The 12310-nt window shown below is 33.2% G+C and overlaps 1 protein-coding gene across 1 annotated transcript in view; it reads left to right on the forward strand.

The window, feature by feature from the left end:
- The first annotated feature begins 1586 nt into the window (after positions 1-1586).
- The window catches only part of LOC123544907 (uncharacterized), a 117643-nt gene continuing 106919 nt past the window's right edge, over positions 1587-12310 (forward strand). The window contains exon 1 of the mRNA XM_053540469.1: positions 1587-1840. Coding sequence (XP_053396444.1) covers positions 1758-1840 — 83 coding nt within the window. The 5' untranslated portion in view covers positions 1587-1757. The remainder of the gene's footprint in view (positions 1841-12310) is intronic.

Raw genomic sequence — 12310 nt, forward strand, 5'->3', positions numbered from 1 at the left:
GTTAAGAGCAATAAAGCTGAGCACATTATTATGGCGTTTATGATTTCAAAGGTTTTTAATAAGCTGTAGGATGTTACGTAAAACAATATTTATACAAGGTTCAGTCGATAGCTCGCTTACTGGGGAAGGGATAGGTGGGAAATAATTTGATCATCTTTTTGGTCCTTGTGACGATTCCAATATTGCATTCGTCGTTTTGCAATAGTTTGTTTTCGCCTGATTCTGTGTTAATTATTCAAACGACGACAGTTATCCAGCAACGAAATTACCGATCAGGTACACTGAAGTATACGATGGGCAGAAGTTTATAGAACTAACCCCCTGTGTTTTAAAAATATCACAGGAAAAAGTTATATAACATTACATAATAAAATTAATGTTTCAGTCAGTGAAATAATTGTAAATTATTTAACCAAAATGAGTTGTCTTCGTGGCAGTTGAAACATACGGGCATGGGAATTGAACTCACTAGGAAACAGTCAGAAAAGCAGTGCGTTCGAAGAAATACAATTTGAAAAGGAAAGTAACGCAACATGGACTTATTTTTGAAAAATATTTTTTGTACATTTAAGAACGCCATATGACTATGCGATACCACATATAAAAACAACTTTATATATAAAAAACTTGTTGGAGTCGAGCTAGTCTGTGTTCAGACCTTTGTTTTGTTCACATGAGATAACTCCTGAGGCTATTCAAATTTTGTATAATTATGTGTCTTTTCTTCTCAAACATTGGTAGATAATCAGAGCAAAGACTGATGAAGTCAGAAAATGTAACAGAATTATCTAGTCGGTAGCCAGACTAGAGCTGATGTTATATTCAAACATATTTATTATTATTATAATCAAGAGACTATTGACAACTTGTTGCCGTTTGAATTTCTTTAATCAATGGAAATTCTGTGATTATATGTAAATAGTTTGCCAACATTATCAGTATATGAAAATATTTGATAATAAATGGAGAAAAGTCAATTTTCAGTTCAAAAAATAGTATTAATTTGTTATTTTTGAACCAGTTTTCGAATTCAGATTTAAACGTCAGTTTTCCATATATTTAAGAGACTCATTTGGAAGCATATTTTGCAACCATTTTGACTTTACATTAATGAAACAAGGATGAATATCCAGCAAGGAATGCCACGTTCTAAAACCGCAGCCTCCCCAAACGTAACCCCAGCACGTGGACGCGCACACGACCAACACACTCACAGTAAAAACACAAGGACAAAGCCTTGGAACGGTCAGTGGCAAAACCGGTTTATGGTGCATCTAACCTCACTCTTATCCCCACTATGTTCGAAAGTCACAGAACAGTGTAAATAAAGTTATCCCCGCCAGGTGAAACCCTAACATATAACCTGAATAATGACATCTTACGTAATAGTGTGCCCACATTCTTATACTTATGTGTTCTTAGTAAAAGAAACATTTGGTTGCACTAAATTGTGGTTAAATACGGTAGGGTATTTGTAGATAACTGTAGAAAATGAGATAAATTCAATACAGTAATTAATATAGTTTACGTAATAGGACACAAGCTTCCATAATTCAATAATCGATCTTCTATATCCTGTTTGTTGAAGATATTTCTATTTCCACTGGAAAGATCTCCAGCGTCGGAAGAAAAAATGCTGTGTGAAGAGATGTTAGAGTTTCATTTAAGTTAGACCCCGTTGTTCTGAAAATTCAGCGAAAGTGTCATTTATTCTGAAACGACCACTTGACAACTGGAATACGACAAGCTAGTTGACCATGGAATCAATCAAGGAATTTACACAAAATACGACACTCCATGGAATACGATATGTTGGTGGATCGCATTCCACATTTAGAAGGTAAGGTTGTCATAATAAATCTTCTAAATATATTAAAATTGAAACTTTATTCACTGTAGATTACTATTTAATATAAATATTATTGACAGTTCTATAGAAAAGAAGGTCCACAAGAAAGAGGTAGTTTATTGTTCTTGAGAGTATTTACAAAGGTGCTAGATGCATTATTTTGTCAATAGTAGAATTATTGAAACTGCCGGTCTCCTTGTTTTAATTTCCAAATGAAAAACGTGTAACTTGACTTTAAAAATGCTTTATGGTCTGTTTTATATGATGCAAATACACTCAATTTATTAATAATATTCGTGTTAAATAAATATAACTGTACTGTGAACACTAATAACTGATCACGGTCGATTCGCTTATGGTCTAAGTCTGAAACTTTAAATCCTTAAAACTAAAGTTGCCAAAACTTCTTTCTTTGTACTTGTCTATTGAAAAATAAACGAGTTATATGGCAGTATTAATGTCAAGTTTCATTAAACTCTGTTTCCGATTAAAATTCCAAACACTATAAGGATTACAAAAATTGATAAATATTGCCCCATTGGCCACTGAAGGTGGAAGCAAATACAAATGAGCTTTTTATTATTAGTTCATGAATTTCATACTTTATTTACCAATTCTTTTAAAATTCTTTTTCAAGCAGTGAGATAGGAAAATGACTCATATAAAGCTGCACCATATGGTAGATGCATTTGTTTGAAGTTCTTGTGCTTTATACTCAACTTTATACTTTATACTTGCTATTGATGAATGCATTTCGGTATTCAATTGTGCACCGAAACTAAAATATATGATAGAGCTGTAAAACAAGTAAGAACTTAAAATAGAATACAGTTTCATAACACGGCAAAATATTTGCTTTACAGGTAGCAAAAGTATTTTGTGTGAATTTTGCATCGATTGTCATGTTTCTTACATGCATGAAAATATACATTGCGCTACAAATAATGTTAAATAATTGGGTGTGGTCTATTGTTTCAAGGGATCTTCTAGTAGATTTGGTTAACCTTCACAGCAGTAGAGTTTAAGTAGCCCTTTACATTGACGTGGTGTTGTTAGGCACATTTCACTTCTTCCTATTCTAGGATACATAAGGATCAAGTACATTTAACTTTTACCTATTCTGAGAGGCATAAGAGTAAGGCACATTTCGGTTCTGCCATTTCTAGAGACAAATGTCACTTCTCTCTCTTTTCTTATGGACATGACTGTTGGACACATTACACTTCTGATTGTTCTTAGCGACATGAGGGTTTGGTACATGTTACTTCTGTCTATTCTAGGATGCATTAAGTTAAAGCACATTTTATGTCTACCTATTTGCATTCTAGGAGTCATGAAGGTTAGGCACATTTCACATTAATTTTGCCTATTCTAGGAGGAATTAAGTTTTAGCACATTTCACTTCTATTTATTTAAGCAGGCATGAGAATTTCGCATACAATTTATAAAAGGGTCATGCTGTTATTTTTTTTGGTTGCATTTTAAATTTCACAAAGGATTTTCATGATCATGGCTTTAGATAGTGGAATCGACTTCTCTTGAAACTAAAAAGCGATAATTGTGGTGAACATGTCCGTTTCAATGATACAGCTGTTGTTTGTTTGAAATAAATTATACAGTATATCAACCTTGATAAAGCTGCAATATCAATAGCCACGTTCAAAGAAGGCAATTTCTCAAAACCCTCCAGCTGTCAATGTATTTGTATTTGTCTTAATGACATTTGGCTCTCTTCCTTATAAGCTCTGTCTGTTATATAAGCCTTGTTAGACGCTGGTTGACTTTCTATATTATCAACACTTCTATCGAGTTCTCCTCTAACTCTTTCTTCAGTTGGCTTTGACACATATAAATCTTTATCGTGTGTGTTACTTATATTGAACATCCCTCCTTCTACCGTATAACGTTTTGGTGTACCATTATGTCTAACATTTGAATCTATCCTTCTTCCTTGTGTCTGTACAATTTGACCCGTAATTTCTTTATTCTTGTCAATCTCTAATCTGTTTTGTAATGACCTTACTTTAACCAACTATATGTTCAGAATGTCAAAGCATTCCTATAGATCACAACTCCGCGATATCGGTGTATTCCTCCTTAGAATCCAGATCCAGGTATCACTCCATGAATGTTTCTAAGAAAACACTAATATGTAGGGCCCCATATTCCATAAATGACAATCCGTGCGCACGTGTTGAATGTAAACATAAAAGGGAAGTCCCGGTATGATGGATACGATATCCAATGAAAACTTAAGAACACTGCTGTGACGTCATCATTACGCCAATATTTCAAATAAACCTCTGGGAAAGTCCAGGTAAACACTATGGGTAATCCCGCTTTCGAAAGCTAATTAGTTCAAATGTTTCAGACTCAAGACTGCTGTTTCAGCTCTGTAAAACCCAAATCCATGTTTTGGGCGCCATTGACGAAGGGCTATTTTGCCAAGGGCTAGCTAATACCCTTACATCAAAGTATTTGTTTGGTAGATGATGGGTTCGCTTTGGGAATGGCTCAACTGCAACTTACTGAAACAATAGATGTAATTATCAAAGATAATTTATTGCATATATATATCATATCATGTCTAAATATATCGATGCATAAAGACTAAGTGCCATGAAGCAAATCAGTATTCATACAAACAAGTAAATGGTATAGAGTAACATATACATTGATAGTTTATGATTATTTACAAAAGCTTTCTTCATGACTAATTATTTATAGAATATACTAATTAGACTAGCTGCACAAAGTTTATGTTACAAAGATCTAGGAATGAACATCATAACAGTACTAACCTGAAACAATAGATGTAATTATCAAAGATAATTTATTGCATATATATATCATATCATGTCTAAATATATCGATGCATAAAGACTAAGTGCAATGAAGCAAATCAGTATTCATGAACATCGATATACAAAGCCATGGGTGAAAGGTTAGCTTTTGTTAGCGGAGGGGTAGTATAACAGGATAACGGGACTATTGGATGTGTGGCGTATAGGATCATTGTTGAGTATCACTTATCTTAAAGCTGTCACTCTTTTATAAAAGGACAGCTTTAAACAAAAATTTAATAACCAATTTTAATTCACTTTATATTTCCATTTAGCTTTTTACTCTACGACACTGCACAGTCGGATCTAACCGAAAACTTATTCTACAACTGTATAAAAAATATAAATGAACTAAGATGTCTTTACGAAGATACATATTAATTAGTTATAACTAATATTTGTATAGTCACTAATGCAACCCAAAACAAAAATGGTGATTATGAAAACAGGTTGTTTGTTTGGAGTAATGTGTGATGAAATATTGCACAATTGCATAACATTAATGCGAGATGTTTCAAGTAAAAGATTTTATATTATTGTAATATTTCCAAGATGTTCTTTAACAAATATTGATTATTTTTTTGTTGTTTTGTAGTATTCAATGATTAGATTCAAAATAGGTTATTTTGAAATGAAATAGTGTCTGAAAGGCACTTTGACTCCTTGATTGTACACTGTTAATATAATCTTTTGGCCAATACAACTCGTTGTGCAGATAAACTGTGGTCAATCAGATTTATACATCAGTAACAACAATACAAACAAAAAAGTATAACTTTATAGTTAATATTCTATTCCTGCTTTTGACATGACTTTTACAGACTTGTTTTGTAATTGATAGATTCACATTTAATTTACAATATCATAAGCATTTCAATGGAGGTTGCAAAACAAACAACACAACATGAAGCGAAGGAGACAAGCAACAGGGAAAATTGCTACAGAAATACAGATTAGTGAATTATCGTGAGATGGAGCTTGTTTCATAAATCCAATAAAATACGTACATTAACTGATTTCATCTCGTAGTGAGATAATCATGAGTATAAGCAGCAAGATAACGCTGTGTAAAAGACGATTGTGTACCAAATGAAAGCTAACAAAGTACATAAATTGTATAAAAACAACATTAACTTTTATACTGGGTACAGAATATAAAAATGATGAAAATAATCTATTTACTACACATACATACAAAAATGAACAGATGAAGGGATTTTTTTCTGCAGTTTTGGTACCAAAGCATCGAGATATTTCGAAAATATCATTGACACTAGCGTTTTCCAAAGCGTACCGTAAGTGCAACAATTGTTTAGGTAAATAAAATATACATGAGCTTAAACTGCTTATCAATATATCATAAAAATGTGAAAGATCTCGAAAGGTTACATGATAGACGAACTACTTTGAACAAACAATAAGATTCTCGCCAGAGGCTCTAACTATATCACTCAATAAATTATTCCACTCCATTAACATTCCTTTTTTTATTAAATGTTTTGAGAGATGATTTAGTCATTCTTTTTCGAAAATGTCTGAACGATTGTTAGTCTCTGAATTGCAAATAAGCAAATGACTGGCATTATGGTCTTTTTGAATGCAAAAAATATTCTTATGGTAATTATCTTAAATTGACGATTATTATCAGCCTTTTTTTTATTCATTCTTGTTCTGTACACTACACGCGAGAAACTTGTATGAAAGAAGTATAAATAATTTCTTGTTATTATATTTAACACAACAGTTGTTCTACACAGAATGTTATGTTTGTAAATTTAACGCGCATTGGTTGATCAAGTTCAGGCAGAAAAAAAACCGCTTGTCTCAGATCAAGCTGCTGTTGTAATAACCCTTTTTTATACACTTGCTGAATTGCAACCTTTAATGTATGTCCCAATGGTCCATGAGATTCGAGAAAAAATCAGTTACATGTCACAATTTACTGCGTGATCCTTTGCATATACATGTATAGTAATTATTATGTATTGTGCACGAGCTAATCACGGTTCTGTTCTGAAACTTAATAAGCAGTGTTATAGTTAGTAAGAGGCACAAAATGATTGCACTTTCTGTTCGAAAAGGGCTCAGTTCGTGGGTATTGTTGAGGGTAAAACGTAAGTTTTTGTATGCACTTTAATTTCAAGCTTTCAGTTAAGTTTTTTTAATGAAAAATATTACACGGAAGGGTATTTCGTAATCCTCAAGTTATAGACAAGTAAATTCATTACGATAGGCCTTTATATCAAATTTTAATATTGATCAATCAAAGTAATATACTGTCATACTTTTTATAGTTGACAGTTAGAAGATTAATAACACAAAAATAAGTTTGAAATTAATGCCAGTGGGTAAAACTGCCAAAAAAGCTAGGTAAATTTGTAATATGCTCCCCATACATTAAGTGAACGTTTTTTATCTGACCCGCCCGCCTGGCCGATAATAATCCGGAAAAAAAACAACAACAACACTTTCATGACAGTAAATGAGAGTGTGTTGCGCAAAGAAACCGCGAACATCATTTCTATATTGGTCATCATATTCCAGAACTCGATACAAATTACGGTATGTCTATGTGCCAAACCTCAGGGTTAACATTTCAGCTAAAATGTGCTCAGAAGCCGCAAACAATTATAATTCATATCCTAGGTTTGGTAGCGGAACGATTTGGCAGGAAAACGGTGTTTTTTCTCTGTTTTTGTTTATGATTTTGTGTTCTTGTTATAAAATTCTTGGTTCCAAAAATGTCTATTTTTTGTGACTTTCCAAAAAGGGGTTGAGATTGTAAACTAAGTAAAATTGTATGATTCCAGGTTTTGATTTTTAAAACATTTTGACCTGTCAGTAAAAACATATGTTTTGTTAACGTATGCCAAATTTCAATTGCAGTTTTTCAAGTGTTGCGTTAGAACGTTTGTAAAGTGTATTCCTTAATGTAATAAAAAGTATATAACATACTTTAGAAAACAAAATGCCGTAAGGTTACAGGTGATATCTTAAATAGCCTTCGTGAAATTATTTCGTACGACGTATTACCGCCTGGAGTGTTCAAATAGTGTTTGTTTTCAAGTATGTCTTTTATTATAAAATTTAGATGAAATATGATAGAACTGTATCTTCGGGTATGTTTATGCCAAATAGAAGGTCGTCAAGCTCTTTTGAATACACGTCCTATGGAATAACTTCATTAGTGCGCAACTGCTGTCGAAATATACTGCACAGCGAATAACAAACTAAGACTGTGTGTAAACTAATCATGAATGTTGTACTGTGTGACATTTTGTTTTAAACTTGTTTTATGTAAAATTTGAAAGCGCTATTTCTCGATGCATACATGGCGCTAAATATCACGTTGACGTGACGTTAACATATTATCGTTGTCATGATAAAGTTTAAATATATTTTATTAGTGATTTTATATACACTGTATCAAATTCAAAAGTTCGCTTAGGATATGGTCGAAAGCCAAAGACTAATATAGACCTTTTCCTGTAGCAAACAATCACATTCAGAGTAGTATATCAGATTACCAAAGTCAATTTTACTTAATGTCATGAAGTACAATTGTTGAATGTGAAAATGATAAAAGTGACACATAAAGACTTTACGAGAATGGGCAGATGGTTGATATTAAGTTTTATGCAAAACGTTTGGAAGACTCAGTGAACCTATAGGCTAATTTAAATATTGTTATGTTTATATCACCTGTTAGGTATGGATTGCCAAAGAGTAATAAATCAGTAGTGATATCAATATCTTGTGTCTGAGTTCACTAGAATCACGCCAGACATTGTTCAGAAACATGCCCCTCTAAAGGAAAGAACTATTCTCTGTAGACAGACGGTTCCTTGGTACTCAGGGTACCTAAAACAGCTGAAACAATACAAACGATCAATAGAGAACATTTTTATGAATGACAAATCTAACCTGTCAAAGAAAGTATATAGTGGTGTAAGAAATATATATATAGTGCTGAATTTTCTAGGGCCAAGGATGAGTACTACCAGAACAAGATTTGAGAAGCAGAAGGAAACATCAAAAAGCTATATGCTGTTACACCAGATTTACTGGGAAGGTCGAAGGACAATCCGCTCCAATTACACACAAGTGCAGTATCTTTGGCAAATGACTTCCTACAATACTTTGCCAATAAAATAATCAAGTTGAGAAATGATCTTGACAATATACCAATTGAAACACCCAGCAATGGTAATTCTTCCTACTCGAATCCACCTGTGATTATGAATACATTTACTGCGTTCATACCACTTTCTGAAAACGATATTTTGAAATATGTATATGCATCAAAATCTACAACTTGTGAACTTGATGTGATTCCAACTAAAAGATTAAAGGAGCATTTTTCACAACTTGCTCCCGTTATGACAGAAATTGTAAATCGACCACTACTATCTGGTGTGCTCTCTGAGAAATGGAAAAGTGCTGTGATAAAACCTTTGTCGAAGAAGAAAGGTCTCCCACTTGAACTGCAAAACTATCGCCCGGTGTCAAATTTAACATTCCTCTCCAAAATTCTTGAAAAAGCTGCACTAAACCAAATCAATAAGCATATTGAAGCTAACAATCTCCTCCCAGCTTACCAAAGTGCCTATAGAAAATATCACGGGATTGAAACAGCAATGGTCAAAATGTATAATGATCTTTTGGAAACCATAGATAAAAATCAAGTAACAATCGTGGTCATGATCGACTTGAGTGCAGCGTTCGATACCATCGATATCCCGATACTGATTAAAATCCTTCAAAATGAATTTGGTATACACAGCACTCCCTTGAAATGGATAGAATCTTATCTCACGAACAGAACAATGAAAGTTTCAGTCGAACAGTCAGCATCTGACACGGAACCACTGAGCTTTGGTGTCCCGCAGGGTTCTTGTGCCGGACCTGTGATCTTTACCTTGTATGTATCGGCTCTCAGCCGAGTGGTGCAGAAATATCCAGCCGATCTCTGTGGATACGCGGATGACCACAATATTGCGTTAAAAATTCAAGCGGGAAATTCTCAAAATAAGACAGCTGTTCTTCAACAACTCGACAGTTGTCTCAATGAAATCATAAAATGGATGACAACCTTCAAACTGAAAATGAATCTGTCTAAAACTGAGATAATTATGTATGGAACCAGACAACAGTTAGCGAAATTGAACATCACAAGTGTAAACGTTGGTGGGTGTGATGTAAAATGCGTCGATCATGTCAGAGAGACCTGGGTGTAGCCATGACCAATACACCCAATTTGGACCATCACCTCCAGAAAAAGTGTCAGATAGCTCATGTGCAGTTACGAAACCTTAGAGCTATACGGAAACATCTCACACAAAAGTCAACTGAATCATTAATGCATGGACTGGTTCATTCCCACATTGACTCTGCAACAGTTTATATACCGAAATTCCAGCCTACCAAATCAACAAACTACAGCGAGTCCAAAATCATGCCGCTAGAGTGGTCATGAATTCTTCCTATGAACAACCAAGTGCTGAACTTCTGAAAGAATTAAACTGGCTTCCAGTTAAGGCTAGAGTCATGTTCAAAGTCCTAGTAATAGCCTTTCGTGTCATCAGTGGTACATCTCCAGTATATCTGAGGGAAATGTTTGTACCTACTCTACAACGGTACAGACTACGCTCACAAAGCGACACTAACTTTAACATCCCTAAACAGCAAACAAAATTAGCAGACAGATCTATGGCCGTCGTTGGTCCCAAATGGTGGAACGATCTACCTAGCTATCTGAAAGACATTCAGTCTGAAGCCAGCTTTAGATCAAAACTGAAAACACATTTGTTTAGTCAGTTTCATGAACAATGAGACAGTATACTCTTATTAAAATACAAAATATAAGTAGTGGTATAAAATAGTATTCATACAGCCACTTTAAATCAAACTAAGAAACACATTTTTAGTCAGTTTCATGTTAACAATGATGACAGTTATTAATATTAAAATACAAAATATAATTATGGTTTATAAATAGTATTCATAATTCTAAATCTCTAAATCTAAGTTCTAGAATCCTGTTCATATTTTAAATGTATATATTTTAAATGTGTGTTATGTAATTGTAAAGCGCAATAGAATATTTTATAATTTTTGCGCTTTATAAATGCCATGTATTTGTATTTGTATTTATCCGAACATGCTACGTATTAGTGTGCCCACTTTCCAATACTAATGCGTTCCCAGTAAAAGAAACATTTGATTACAATGATGAAGCAGTACTAAAAGTAATTAAACACGGTAGGGTATACATAGATAATTCCAGGAAATAAGATAAATTCAATACAGTAATTGACACATTTCACGTAACAGGACGCAAGCTTCCGAAATTCAATAATCGCTCTTTTATACCCTGTTTATTAAAGACTTTTCCACTCACACTGAAAATATCTGCAGCGTCGGAAGAAATGCATTGTGTAAAGAGATTTTGAAGTTTTCATTTAAGTTAGACCCCGTTGTTTTAAAAAATTTGCGAAAATGTCATTTATTCTGAAAAGACCACTTGAAAGAATACGACAAGCTAGTTGACCATGGAATCAATCAAGGAATTTACACAAAACACGACTCTCCATGGAATACGATATGTTGGTGGATCACACTCCACATTTAGAAGGTAAAATTGTCATAAGAAATCTTCTAAATAGATCAATATTGAACCCTGTTCGCAGGGAAGTACTATTGAAATATTATTTACAATTCTTATATAAAGGAAGGTTCAAAAGATAGATGTGTCATAATGTTTAGAGTAATCCTGACATTTTACAAAGCTCTAATATTCTTAGCATTGTCAAATGTTAAAATAACTTGAGAAAAATATTGATACTGTCAAAGTATTCTTATTTTTAAGTTCTTAATTTTAAAAAAAGTAACATGACTTAAAAATATTCTTTATGATCTGTTTTATAATACAAATACACTAAAACTATATGAAATAATATATGTGGTAATAAATATACTAGGAATACTTATAATTGATTCCGTATTCGCTCATGGTCCGAGCCTTAAATTTAGACTTCAAGTTGCCAAAACGTCATTCGTTGTGCATGTATACTGGTAGAACGAGTTATATGACAGTATTAATGCCCATAAAAATCTATGCCCGATTTAAAGATTACTCTCAGCATTACAGTGTTTGGTTATGTTACTTCCTGGCTACTGCAGACGGTAGCAAATACGAATGAGCTTTTTTATAAGTTCATGTTTTTCATACTTTATTTACCAGTTCTTTTTAAAGATCTTTTTTAAGAAGAGAACTTAGAAAATGATTTTGAAAATGTTTGTATTATTGAGCTGCACCATATGGTAGATGCATTTGTTTGAAGTACTTGTGCTATATACTCAGTTGCTCTTGCTGTTGGTGCTTGCATTTCGATATTAAATTGTGCACCGAAACTAAAATATATGATAGAGCAGTAAAACAAATAAGAACACAAAACAGCAGACAATCTCATAACACCACAAAAAATTGCTTTACAGCTAACAAAATCATTTTGTATGAATTTTGCACCGATTATCATGTTTCTGACGTGCATTAAAATATTCATTGCACAACAAATCTAAACTACTTCGTTTCGTTTGTAACAACATGATATAAACA

This window comes from Mercenaria mercenaria, chromosome 1 (genome assembly GCF_021730395.1).
Source record: "Mercenaria mercenaria strain notata chromosome 1, MADL_Memer_1, whole genome shotgun sequence".
NCBI lineage: Eukaryota > Metazoa > Mollusca > Bivalvia > Venerida > Veneridae > Mercenaria > Mercenaria mercenaria.